The 13,608-nt window shown below is 47.5% G+C and overlaps 1 protein-coding gene across 1 annotated transcript in view; it reads left to right on the top strand.

Moving 5' to 3' along the window:
- The first annotated feature begins 1,769 nt into the window (after positions 1 to 1,769).
- FLVCR2 (FLVCR choline and putative heme transporter 2) overlaps positions 1,770 to 13,608 on the top strand; it is a 51,858-nt gene continuing 40,019 nt past the window's right edge. The window contains exon 1 of the mRNA XM_054567239.1: positions 1,770 to 2,891. Within this exon, the coding sequence (XP_054423214.1) occupies positions 2,151 to 2,891 (741 nt within the window). The 5' untranslated portion in view covers positions 1,770 to 2,150. The remainder of the gene's footprint in view (positions 2,892 to 13,608) is intronic.

The raw sequence follows: 13,608 nt of genomic DNA, 5'->3' as shown, positions 1-13,608 counted from the left end.
CCCATGTGATTCTATTTTATTTTATTTTTTAAATGAAGTTTTAGTTTTGTTTTCTTAAATTGATCTTCGGGAGAGAGACACACACACTGCTTTGTCATTCCCCTTATTTACCCATTAATTGGGTAGGTGTTCTGACCAGGGATTGAACCCACAACCTTGGTGTATTGGGATGACACTCTAACCAACTGAGCTACTTGGCCAAGGGCCCGCATGTGATTTTAGTGTGCAACTCAAGCTGAGAACCACTGTCCCAACTTGGGTTCCACATTGGGTTGCAGAGCTTTAAATTCTTCATTTTTGGTCTAAAGATTAAAAACAAACAAACAAACGAAATGCAGTGGCATCCTGCAGCTCTCAAACTTTAATGTGCAAATAAACACGTCACCTGGAGATATTATAAAATGCATCCTTCAGTTCAGGAGGTAAAGGGCAGGCCTGGACTTCTGCCCTTGTAAGAAGCTCCCAGGGGTTGTCCACGCTGCTGTCCCAGGCTGCACTTGGGCAGCCAGGCTGTAGCTTGAATACAGACTTGCATGAGAAGTAATGCTCTTCTCGCCAGCCAGGCCCTTAAGGAAGAAGTCACTTCTATGAGCCTCAGTTTTCTGCTCAATATAAAATGTAGGCAAGCAATAGTAACCACTTTACAGAATTCTTGTGATGATTAAATGAAATAATGCACCAAACGTTTAGCACAATAGAACAAATCTTAGCTTTTTAATTGTTAGAATAGTCAACACTCACGAAATGCTTACTACCTGCCAGGAATATCCAAAGTGCTTTTGTGTCTTAAGTCATTCAAGCCCCAAAACATCACTGTGAGGTGGGCACTATTATTTCATCATCCCTATTTTACAGGTAAAGAAACGGAGGCGCAGAGAGGTGGAGTACCGTAATTTACGTTACACACCTTGGAGTAGCAAAGCTGGTGTTTGAACCCAGGGAGAATGTGAGCTCTTAACTCTCCCCAAGGCTGAAATGGATCAGTGGGAAGAGGCACTTTTGCCCTGCAGGACTGACCTTCTGGTGGTCCTGAGTTTAGGGTTTACTCTCAGGAATGGGCTGGGACCAGCAGGTGGCAGCTCCGGGCTATTTCGGTGCAGTGCGCTTCAACACGCAACCGCCTCTAACTCTTAAGCATCTCCCGTTGCCGTCTCCCCTCCACCTTCGGGTCCTCACCTAGGAAGCAGCCCCCGGGATCCTTCAAAACATAATTGTCCTACCTAGCAGGCTCCAAATGGGAGTTCCCCTGGACAAGACTATGTGCGCACCGAAAACAACCGACAAAGTGAGTCTTCTGCAATTCCCCTTTACCCCAGGAGCGCAACCAGACTGTGAAATCTACAAAGCTCTATACCAGGGTTCAGGAAGGGTTCGGGAGCCCAGCCAAGTGGGAAAAAGTTGGGAACTCCTCTTGGATGCCCCTGACTATTCTGGAGGCGCCGGGCACCGGCGCACGCGCGCGGAAGATGTGGACCGGCGCGAGGAAACTATTTGGAGGGTTACCTCGAAAAGGAGGAGGGGATTTTCTCGCGTGGTCCTCTGGGCGGGGGAATGGATTTGAGGGGCACCTCAGGGGGTGGGGGTTAACCAGGCGGTTTCCATGGAGCCCGGGGCGTGGAGGAGGAATGCATCCCTCAAACTGTGGCGAAACAACTGGACTGTCAGGCCAGCCGGGCCGGAGAAGGTTGGAGGGTGGGGGGGGTGGAGAGAAGCGAGGCGGGACGGGGGCGGGGCGGTCACGTGCGCCCTAGGGGCGAGGCCGCGAGCCGGCCCGGGAGCGAACTGAGTCCGGGAGTCTGGCGAAGTGTCTGCGCTAGGAGCTAACTCTTTTCCTGGACCTGAGGCTGAACGGAGTCAGAGCGTCTTAGGCGGACTCAAGGCGCCGGCGGCCGGGCCAGGTTGAGGCGCCTGCGGCCGGCCTGTGGGACAGCGGTCGGGGACAGCGGGCCCCACGGAAAAGCGGGGCAGAAGCTGGGAGGTGAGCGTTGGGAGGCCCACTCGTGGCTTTCACGCAGGATTGGGTCTCCATTTCTTCTGGGGCACACCGGAGCAACTGTTCGATCAGCGTTAGGGGACCAGCCGAGGCTACTGTGCCTTAGGACTGCCGGCGTTCTCAGCACCTGTCCAGCGCTCTGGAAGAGGCCGCGGTCATGGTGAATGAAGACCCCAACCTGGAGGAGCAGGACGGCACCCCTCAGCAGCAGTCAGCGTTCCGGGCGGACCCCAACATTTCTGCCCACCCCAGCGTCTCGGCCCATCCCAGCATCTCTACCAACCCCAGCGTCTCGGCCCATCCCAGCGTCTCCGCCCATCCCAGCGTCTCCTTCCACCCCAGCTGCTCTGCGAACCCCAGCTTCTCTGTGAACCCCAGCAGTTCAGCCCTCCCCGGTACCTTAGCCCAACCCAGTGTCTTGGCCCAACCCAGTAGCTCGGGCCCCGAGGATCTCAGTGTGATTAAGGTGAGCAAGCGCCGTTGGGTGGTGGTCCTGGTGTTTAGCTGTTATTCCATGTGCAACGCCTTCCAGTGGATCCAGTATGGCTCCATCAATAACATCTTCATGAAGTTTTATGACGTCAGTGCCTTTGCCATCGACTGGCTGTCCATGTGCTACATGCTGACCTACATCCCTTTACTACTGCCGGTGGCCTGGCTGCTGGAAAAATTCGGCCTGCGCACCATCGCCCTCACCGGCTCCGCTCTCAACTGCCTGGGGGCCTGGGTGAAGTTGGGCAGCCTGCAGCCACATCTCTTCCCAGTCACTGTGCTGGGCCAGGTCATCTGCTCCGTGGCCCAGGTCTTCATCCTGGGCATGCCCTCCCGCATCGCTTCTGTCTGGTTCGGGGCTAATGAAGTTTCCACGGCCTGCTCCATAGCTGTCTTTGGCAATCAGGTGGGTAGAAGAGTTTGTGGGTGTTCAGAGGAATGGGCATCATATCATCGTGGGACTGTTTAATTTTATCTAACTGCACTTAACTGTGTTAACTTTCTGACTTCAACTGTGTTTGTGACTCTGGGTGACTTTGTGGCTGGTGTGAGGGAGTGATTATGACTGGGTGACTGTGTAAGAGAAGCACTGAGGGAACAAAAGGAGGGGATTTTTCCCCCCACTCACAATTTCTCCTCCCTCAGCAGAAAGCATGCTTTGGAAACATATGATGTTTTGATGATTTTGTTACTGAACCTGTCAGTCCACCAGCTTACACCTTTGACTTCAGGAAAACTATCCTTTCTCAGGGAGCAGCTCCAGGACACCAGGCTATTCTGGTACCAAGAGAACTTAGCAGGTATTTTTGGCCTGACTGACCAGCTTTCCTAGAGTGCAGTGTCTTCTGTACCACATAGAATTGCAGAGCGGCACCTTGCTCATATTTGGGTACTGTTCTTCCCTTTAATATGCAGCTAAAGCCAGGACAGTAGGGACAATGCTTTCTGCCAAACTCCTTCCCTCTGGTTTAGAGCCAAGTTTGGCAGGATAGAGTAGAAATCTCATGCTGAATTCTCAAAGACTAGAAACCTTGGAAAGCCCTGGGAAGCACATCTCTTAATCTCTTTTCTTTCCTTCCTTTTGGAAGGAGCATCTCAAATTCTTTGTATCTCACTGTGGTTATGACCCGGAAAGTTGGGTGTGTTATGAATCTGATTGTCTTCTCCAAATATTTGAAGCAAATTACATATGGGGCTCTTCTTCCTCTAGACCACTGCCTCCTAGTTTCAGTGCCTCCTCAAGCACACTGACTGACTTGTGGCTCTGTGTTTAAAAATGACCAGTAACCCTTAGTTCACATAGGCCTGTTTCTCTTACCTGTTCATCGTGTTTAGAAAATTTAACCTTTCATTTAGAAACTTGTCATTTGGGTCAGAAATTTCCAAAACTTCTCTAAAGGCAAAATTTCACTTTGTTCATCTTCACCACCAGAAGTTGACTCGAACTAGGTTTCCCCAAGCCACTCAGTCCTGCCACTTGGGTAATAGCGTAAGCAACCAATGAAAACATACAGAAAGGCCTTCCTTAGCACACAAACTTTACCCCCCCCCCGCCCCGCCCCGCCTGTGGGTTTTAATGTTCTGAAAATGGAATTGATAGGTAGTTTAGGGGTGAAACAAGATCAGTCTTGTTCAGGGCAGCTGAAAAATAGGTGGTGAGGGTGACATTTACCCTGTCCTCCTAAAGCCTTAGAGTCTAAGGTGATGTGACTGGGAATTTTAACACCCCCGTTGCAGCCCTGCTGGTGGGCTTGGCTTTGTTGGATTTTTCTTTATAGGAGGGTAAGGCAGGGCAGTAGGGGAGAAGGGGAGGACCTTTTAAATTTCCGGAGAAATAAATCTCCCTTTTTGCAGTAGGTACAGAATAAGTAGGATACAGAAAAAGTCACTGTTTGGGGAGGACAGAACTAATGAGAGATACCCTCAGGTGGCCTGGCAAGATCACAGAATCCAAGGCTGGTTTTGTTAACCATTAAGGGTAAACTAATAGGCTTTCTTATCATTCCTCACACACCAGTGAGGGAACCTAACACCAGATGTAGCTTTACAATTTAATAAGAATAGTTATTCATTCATCACCCCTCCACACCACCAAGTCCAGGAAATGCTAAGAAATGTAAATTTGAAAACACTTTGACAGCATATATTTGTATCATAGAGCCACCTATTTAGTTCAATCTTTTAGGTTCAACCACCAGGCTAAGTTTAAAAAAAAAACACACATGGTAAAAACGGAATTGTGTATGGTCCTCATGTAGAGATAAATATTTGGTTTTCAGCATGTTTTTAAAAAAATTTATTTATTGATTTTTAGAGAGAGAGAAAAGAAAAAGGGAAACATTAATTTGTTGTTCTATTTATTTAATGCATTTATTGGTTGATTCTTGTATGTGCCCTGACTGGGGATCGAACCCTGCAAACTTGGTGTATGGGGACTTGGCCAGGGCCTCTGAATGTGTTTTAACCTTTCTTCCTGAGTAAAGCATGGCTGAGTGGGGGAGAATTACGTATGAATAAAGCACCTTGAGCTTCACTCCTTAGAAAAAAGGCTCCACAAAGCCGTTATACAGATTTTAAATGTCATTCGGCTGAATAATTCTTCATGGGCTGCAAACTTCACACAGATCAGCAAAACCCCTGGTAATTTTGACCTTTCTCTTTTAGTGCTTCTTATATGCTCCACACATGCACCAGACCCTGCTTGCATTCAATCCAACATTCATTCATTCATTCAACAAGCTTTTACTTATGCGGGGGAAGAAGAAAATTTCTTCTACTCTTCTAGGTTCTTTCAGCTGTTCTAATTATTAAGTCAACATGAGACAGATTAACAAGAGAAAGTAACCAAATTTAATTGCATGTGTACATATGGGAACAGCACATACATGAAAGAGTCAGAGACCCCACCTACCTGAGAGGTTCAGAGATAGAAAGCTAAAATGAGGTTTGTATGACATCCTTAGGGCTAAGGTAAGATGCTTTGAGGCTTCAGAGGGAAAGGTCATTCACAAGATAGTAAGAAGAGTAGATACTCAGTAATTAGAAGTTTGTCCTGCTCCATAGATTAGTCATCAAGGTCATTTCTGGTAATAACTCTTATGGATAAGGCCCCCAATTTAAACTCTCCTAGGCAGTTGGGGGAGGGGCAGAAGTTTCTCCTGAATCTGCAGGGTCTCAATTGCCTTCGGCTCAAAATAATCCATATGCCAAAGTAGCATATCTTGGGGAGGCCCGTTCTGAACCCCTTTATCTAGGCCCTACCTTTTTTCCCAGATGCTATGCTAGGGCTGCAAAGATAATCCCTGCCTTTGCAGAGTTCTCGCACCACATATTTAAATTGCACCAGGCACCAAGATTCAGGTTAAAAAAAAGGAAAAGCAAAACTGGTCAGAGTATAGATGATTTATTTTCAGTTATCCACAGGTTTTTAGTGTCATCTTTGCCTAATTGCCATGGCAAAATTAAAGGGGAAGGGAGCTAAATATCTATCAAATACCTACTCTGTGCAAGGCACTGTTTCATCATTATTTAATTTTTTAATGCTATGGGGTAGTTGGAATTGTCTCCATTGTTACAGGGAAGAAATTGAGACATAAATGAAGCAACCTTATTTGGGATCCTACAGCGACTGAGTGGCAGAAGGGAGATTTGAACCCAGTTCTACCTCATGAGTACTTGGTGATAATTGGCCCCTATCAAGTCTTCACGTGGATAAAAGATATATATTTTTAAAAAGTGGAGCAAGGATTCTGAGGTTCAGATTTTGTTCCTTTGTGTCTCGAGGGTTGTGGTGCTGAAAAAGTGTCCAGCAGTTTCTTCTAGAATTTGAGATCCTGGCTCCTGTCTTCTGAAGTTCCCAGCGTTAGAATTGTGCTCCCCTCCTCTCCGCTCCCCTCCTCTCCGCTCCCCTCCTCCGCTCCCCTCCGCTCCCCTCCGCTCCCCTTCCCCTTCTCTTTCCCTCTTCCCCTCCCCTCCCCTCTCAGGCTGCATTGCAAACTGCTAAAGGGCTAGTGCTTCTGCTCTGAATTTAGCGGAGAGAGGCACACTTCTCAAGGCTCTGGGAAGAAGAAACCCTAAATCCGGAGGTGAGGTGAGAGAGGAAGAAGAGGAGGCTCACAGATTGCAGCTGAGGCTCTTGGTTCAGTCTGAGCAGTTGAACAGGTGGTAATAGACTGGCTTTTGGCTTTTTTTTTTTTGCAACACTTGTTCCATTGTTTCAAGGGAAAATTATCTGGGTAGGGTTTTGAGTGATGTGGACACATTGTTATTGTGCAAGGGTTGAAAGAAAGCCTGTGTTGGAGTCCAATGATAGCTTGGTGGCGGAGGTCAAGGGAGATGTGGGAGCTGAAAGAAATCTTCAGGTCAGCTCCAGCCCCGAGAGGAGCGTACTGTGCCCAGAAGGGAAGGGACTTCCTCAAGGACTCTTGGGTTGCTCAGAGCACAGTGCCACCTGATAATAGAGTAGGAGAGAATCAGTTTGCTTTCCAGGTAATAAAAATACAGTTACATTACAAAGTCAGCTCTGTGGAGGCCATGGCTGGCTGCGCTGTGGAAAATAGCACTGCTCCGTAGAAGTACAGTGCAAGCCACCAATGCAAGGCACACGTATAACTAAAGCTTCTAGTAGTCATATTAAAAATATATAAAGTATAAACTTAAAAAATTAAAAAGAGCAGGTGAAATTAGCTTTAGTACTATATTTAACCCAATATATCCAAAGCATTATTTCAATACATAATCAATATAATAAGGTTACTAACAAGCTATTTTACATTCTTTTTTCATACTAGGTCTTTAGAAATTGGCATTTTTTAAATACTTACAACTAACCACCGTTCCCAGCAGGTGATGGGATGTGTGCAGTAGCCATAGCCAGGTTGGACTGCATACATCTGGAATACTGCTGCTATTGGTAGAGGAGAAAAAGTTTCCTTGATCCTCATAGGGTCCCTGGCTAGGTCTAAAAATTAAACTGACAAAGACCTATTCACAGAAAACCATCCAAATTTATTCAATGTAAGTGTTACGTGACACTGGAAGCTTCATAAGAAAATGAAGAAACAGGTCGCCGGTTTGATTCCCAGTCAGGCACGAGCCCAGGTTGCAGCCCCGGTCCCCAGCTGGAGGGCGTGTGAGAGCCAACTGATCGATATTTCTCTGGCACATTGATGTTTCCTTCCCTCCCTTTCCTGCTCTCTAAAAATAAATAAATAAAACCTTAAAAGTAAAGGAACCCCCCCCCCCCAAAGAAACAGCCCTGTGCATTTTGATACCAGGTTTGGTGAAGAGTGGACAGTCAGCGGGGACTGTGACAGTTTAGGAGTGTGAGGGAATTATAGTAACTAGGGGACACTGAGCAAGGCCCGTGTGCACTGATTCTGTGGGGTTCCTTTGTCCTCAGAGAAAAGGATGCTCCTTTCCTTGAGGTTTGGGGAGGGCGCCTGTCACGGGAGGGTTTTAAGGTCTGGGTCAGGGAAGAAGAGCAAGGAGGGAGAGGAGCTTAGAGCAACCTTTCTGCTTCTGCCATTTTCTCAAACTCCTTCAGCTTAAACTATTCAGTAGGCCTAGGTGCCATAATTTTGGGGGCTGGGGAGGGTAGTGTGTCCCAAACCCTGTCGTATTTCAAGCAGCTGGAAATCAGCTTTTGGCAGGTAAAGATGGGCTCTGGGGACCTGGCTGCAGCCTTGAGGCGCCCTGTTTGCTGGGCTGGCTGATCATGGGGTATCACATAGAGGTTGCGTGTTTCTTAGACTGACCCCGGAGACAGGGTCATGAGGCAGGCAGGTGATCAGCCTCATTGTCTTCCAAAATCCTAGCCACTGGAGTGTCTTAAACTCTAGGCTTATCATTCTTGGTCTTCGAATGTCAGAGGCCTTTCTTTCAAGGCCTGAGTGAAGTTTGGGGAGGTGAAGGCAAGCTCTTGTTCTCTCCATTGATTGTTTTTGTTCAGGCACAGAAAATGCCTGCCCCCGTGGCTGACCACCTTCTGGCCTCCCCTTGTGCACTAGATGAGAGGAAATAGGCAGGGACTGGGGCAGCAGAACAAGGCTAGGGGTGACAAAAATGAGAATGGGTGGGACTCTCAAGTGCTCATGGGAGCCAGGCCATTTAAACGTGACATAGTAAAAGTGACATTGGTGTGTGGTGAGGGTGCAGCAAAATTGAGAACACACCGCAGCTACCTCAGCTCCCGCCCACCACTGACACACAAAGCATTACCCAGCGTCATCAGACCTTTTTTTTTGCCCTTTAAAGAGAAACCAGAAATCCAGATTTTTATGTGAAATCTGTTTTTTTTTTATTGTGGTAAAATATATGTAGCATAGTATCGGTCACTTTAGCCATTCCTAAGTGTACAATTCAACGGCACTAAATACGTTCACCATGTGTGTAAGCATTAACCACCGTTTATACCCAAAGCTTTTTCATCATCCCATCAACTCTGTATTCATGAAACAATAATTCCTCCCTGCCCCCGCCCTCCAGCCCCTAGATGCCTCTTTCTACTTTTTGTCTCTGTGAATTTACCTCTCCTAGGTACCTCATAGAAGGTATTTCTTCTAGGATTCATATACTGTTTGGCTTTCTGTGTCTGGCTTGTGAAATCTATTTTTTACATGCTGATAACTTATTCAAAACTTAAAAAAAAAATCTCTGTTTTGAAGCAATGGGTCAGGTAAAATGGACCTGATTGAGACTTCTGAGCAGGGTAATGGGGAACTGAATTTCAGTACTCCTTCCTCTTTCCTGGGAAAGCTGCCAATGCGCAGGCAGGTGCACATGAGTTCAGAGATGAGAAACCTGGGGAGGGAGCCAGACAAATGCTTCCTGAAAAGGGTGATCATTCGCCTCACACATGAACTCTTGCAGAAAAATGCAAATGCCTGCACCCCCAAGTTGACCTCCTTCACCAGACTCCCTAGGGGAGGGGCCTAGACCCATGTATCCTCAACAGGCCTCCCAGGTGAGCTGGTGATCAGACATTTTGAAATCACCGGGAAAGAGGACCGGCACGCCACGGGAAGGCACCCTCCTGCTTGGAGCCATGTTCTCGGCAGGGCTGGTTTATTACGTATTTGCCGTATGCTGCGTCACCCTTCAGACTGAGGGGATGTTACTGAACAGGGGCCTGGCCCTGAGCAGGTCTGCGTCGGGCCGGCCTGTAGTGTGTGGGCTCTTGACTTCATGCAGGAAAGATGTCACAACACGTGTCCAGGTGATTATAAGAGTACATTTATTAGAGCTGGGGACAGTGAAACAGGGAAAGGCTTAGGGTGGAAGAAGCAACAGGAGAGAGCCTAGGCAGGGCTGCGTTGGCTCCCTACAAATGTTATAGGAAAGGAGTGAGCCCGGGTGGGGCTGCTTTTCGTTCTCTGGAAAGTCAGGGCAAGGGCCTCAGACACAGGTTCAGGAGGTTAGCCCGGGACAAGCTGCAGCTGCCCATTGCTCCCCTGGTTGCAAGTCTCGTGGGGGCCCTTAGTTTAGGAGATGCACTCCTGGGGGAGGAGGGCGAGGGGGAAGGGGAAGGTGCTGGTGTGTAAGCACTTGCTGGGTCCATTGTCTTGAGTTTTTAAATTTTTAAAAATTTTTAAGCTTAATCTGCAGCCTTTATTTTTTCCTTTTAAATACTTTATTGTTTATGTTATTACAGTTGTCCCAATTTTTCCGCCTTTGCCCCCCTCTATCCAGCCTGCCCCCCCCGATTCCCTCAGTCCATCCCCACACCATTGTCCTTGTCTGTGGGCCGTGTCTATATGTTATTTGACCAATCCTTCACCTTTCAGTTGGGTTTTTTTTAAGGACTGGGAGTTTAGGGGCGAGCTTAGGGGAGATCGCAAAAGAATGTTCATCAGCTTTCCCAGGTGAGAACTTTCAGGGTCGTGGTCTCTACTGATTGGTCAGTACCAGGATGCGGGCTCATTAGTCATCCCAGCTGGTCCTGGGGGTTGCTGGCCTGGTTCTGCTGCTTTTCTGGGCCTGGAGCTGAAATGCCACTGAGACCTAAATGTTATCTCCAGGGAGGAAAGGTCAGGGGGTCTAAACCAGCATGCCCAGGATATGCCAGGGGAGCAAAGGCTACCCTGGGGGGGAGGTCTGGCGTCAGTTTTGCCCTTTGCTAAGCATCCCGGGCTTTCTGCCCTGGTGACCTGTCTCTGCTGTAAATTGCTCGGCCAGGTGGTCAGCCATCTGTCTCAGTTTCCCCATTCCACTTGCCCAGGATTTCTCCTAGCTTCTTACTATCCTGCCTCAGGGAGAGGCTGGGTTGGGATTGACGGTCATTATTCTGATTTACTTAAGGTTCTGAAAATGTACTCGAAAACCCTGGGTTTTAGTGGCAGCAAGGGAAATCCCTGATGGAATGTGAGGGGGAACCATTGCAGATACTCTCGAATCCTTTTGTTTCTTTGAATTTCAACTCCGCACTGAGGAGGCTGGGGTTGCCTGGCCTGTCTTGACTTCGTTTCCCTGCCAGGCATTGAATCAAGTCTGAGCCTTCAGTTTAGCATTCTAGGACCCCTGCTCCGGCCCCATTCCTATTCAATCTGTCTCTTGTTTCCTCTCAGCCATGCCTCTCAGCTGTGGTCACTCTAGTTCCTTAACTGTCTCCCAGGAGATACCCTGGGGACCGAGCCTCATGCCATGGAGAGTGATATTAACAAGACGGTGGACTGGGATGCTCCAGACCCTCACTCCCCACAGAAATGTGAAATTAACTAGAAAATGCCTAAACTAACTTCTTTATAGGAGCTCTGGAAATCAGTCAAAGAGTTACAGCAGCCAAGCAATTGCCCAACCAAGAAAAAAACCACAGTCAAATGATAGGAAATTTCATAGCCTTTTTGCTCACCTTTGCCCTCCTCCCTTCCCCGTGCTATGCCTCCTAACCCTGAGGTCCCTTCTGCAAACCAGATTTGCAGTGTTTTAGCCCAATTTTCTTTCTATACACTAACAATGAACAATCCCAAAAGGAAGTTAAGAAAACAATTCCATTTATAACAACAACAAAAAAACCCCTTAGGAATAAATTTAACCAAGGAGGTGAAACATTTTTATACCGAAGACTCTAAAATGTGGCTAAAAGAAATTAAAGACCTAAATAAATGGCAAGACATCCTGTGTTCGTGGATCAGAAGACTTAATATTGTCAAGATGTCAATACTACTGAAAGCAATCCACAGATACAGAGTAATTCCTGTCAAAATTCTAATGACATTTTTCGCAGAAATAGAAAAATGCATCCTAAAAGTCATGTGGAAGTTTAAGGGGCACTGAAACCAAGGCAATCTTGGAAAAGAACCACAGAGTTGGAGGTGACACACTTCTTGATTTCAAAAATAATAGCAAGTTACAGTAATGCTGACCATATGGTATTGGCATTAAAAAAACCATATAAATCAAAGGCATAGAGTCAGAAATAACACCTCACGTATATCATCAAATGATTTTCAACAAGGGTGCCAAACCCACTCAACAGAGAAAGGGCAGTCTTTATTTTTCAGAGCAGTTTTAGGTTTACAGCAAAATTAAGCAGAAGGTACCGAAGGTGTACCCAGGAGAACTGGTGGCAGGAGCTTGAGCTGGTGTGTGCGCAGCCATGATTATAGCAGCACCATTCACAGCAGCCAAAAGGTGAAAGCAACCCTGGTGTCCACCTGTGGGGGAATGGATAAACAGACTGTGTTATATACATGCAAAGGGATGTTATTTAGCCTAAAAAAGAAAGGAAATTCCTACACATGCTACACATGGATGATCTTTCAAGGCATTATACTACGTGAAACAAGCCAGTGACGGAAGGACACATGCTGTTTAGTTTGAGGCACCTCACTTATATGAGGTACTGAGATTTCTGTCACCCTGTCACAACAACCAGCTCCCCAGGTCTCTCACTCCAGCGGGGCGTCCTACAATTCAGTTCAATGTTAACACAAACTGCTAAGGGTTAGTGTAGATCCCACAAGGTAGGGGGCTCCATCCCACAAGGCTGCCTCCCCATGAGACACCACTGGCAAATCCTGGGGACTACGCTGACTAACTCGTTCTGACCAACTCCCACAGCCCCTACCCAGGTTTCATAACTTGCTAGAATGGCTCGCAGAACTCAGGTGAACACTTTGCTTACGTTGACTGGTTTATTATTAAGGATACCACTCAGGAACAGCCACGTGGAGCAGATCCAGGGCAAGGGGCAGGGAGGAGCACAAGCTTCCATACCCTTTCTGGGAGCGCTTGGATGTGGTGTGTTCACCAGTCTGCTATCTCACTGAATTTCCTTCTTCAGGAGTTTTCGTAGAGCTTAATTTCCAGCTGCGCTCCCCTCCCCAGAGGTGGGAAGAGGAGGGGATTGAAAGTTCCCAAACCGTAATCACTGGGTTTTCTGGTGCCACATCCATCCTGAGCCCACCCCATTCACTTAAACTCAGGTGTGCTGGAAAGCGGCTCCTTATGAGTAACAAAAGGCAGTCCTATCACTCAGGAAATTCCAAAAGCGTTTGGAGCTCTGGGCCAGGAACTGGGGCAAAGGCCAAATATACTTTTATTATATCACCGGTACCCAGAGTGGTCAAAATTCACAGGGATGGAAAGTAGAATGGTGGTCGCCAGCGGCTGGGGGAGGAAAGAATGGGGAGTTCTTATTTAAGGGGTTCCCAGTCAGTTTAGGAAGACGAAAAAAGTTCTGGAGATGGATGAGGGGCTAGTTGCACAGTAATGTGACTGTACGTAATACCACTGAGCTGTACAGTAAAAAAGTTAAAATGGTAAGTTTTATACTGTGTATATTTTACCACCACTGTCAGCCCCCACTGCTTGTGAGGCGATTCCTTCTGCCTGTGTGCTGCTCAGCTCCTGCCACCATTTCCTCAGTCACCCATGCTTGGAGGACTCCCTGGCCGCCTCTGTGCTTGCTGAGTGCCCTGGGCACTGGCCTTTGTTTTCTGGTGGTGTGTGTTTCCCCCGCTTCCGATCTCTGCTGCCATCCTCCTCCACCCCTTCCTCCGACTGAACCGGGAGCTTGTCAGGGGGCTGGCTCCGTGGTACATCGCTCCTACATCTCAGGGCTCTGGGCATAACAGGTGCTCACATGCGGATGGACTAATTATTAAACATGCTCCCATTTTCTG

This window comes from Pteronotus mesoamericanus, unplaced genomic scaffold (genome assembly GCF_021234165.1).
Source record: "Pteronotus mesoamericanus isolate MK-2021 breed Mesoamerican mustached bat unplaced genomic scaffold, CSHL_Meso_final contig_182, whole genome shotgun sequence".
Classification (NCBI taxonomy): Eukaryota; Metazoa; Chordata; class Mammalia; order Chiroptera; family Mormoopidae; genus Pteronotus; species Pteronotus mesoamericanus.
Note: the sequence above shows the minus strand (reverse complement) of the source record. Positions and strands in the feature narration are given on the sequence as shown.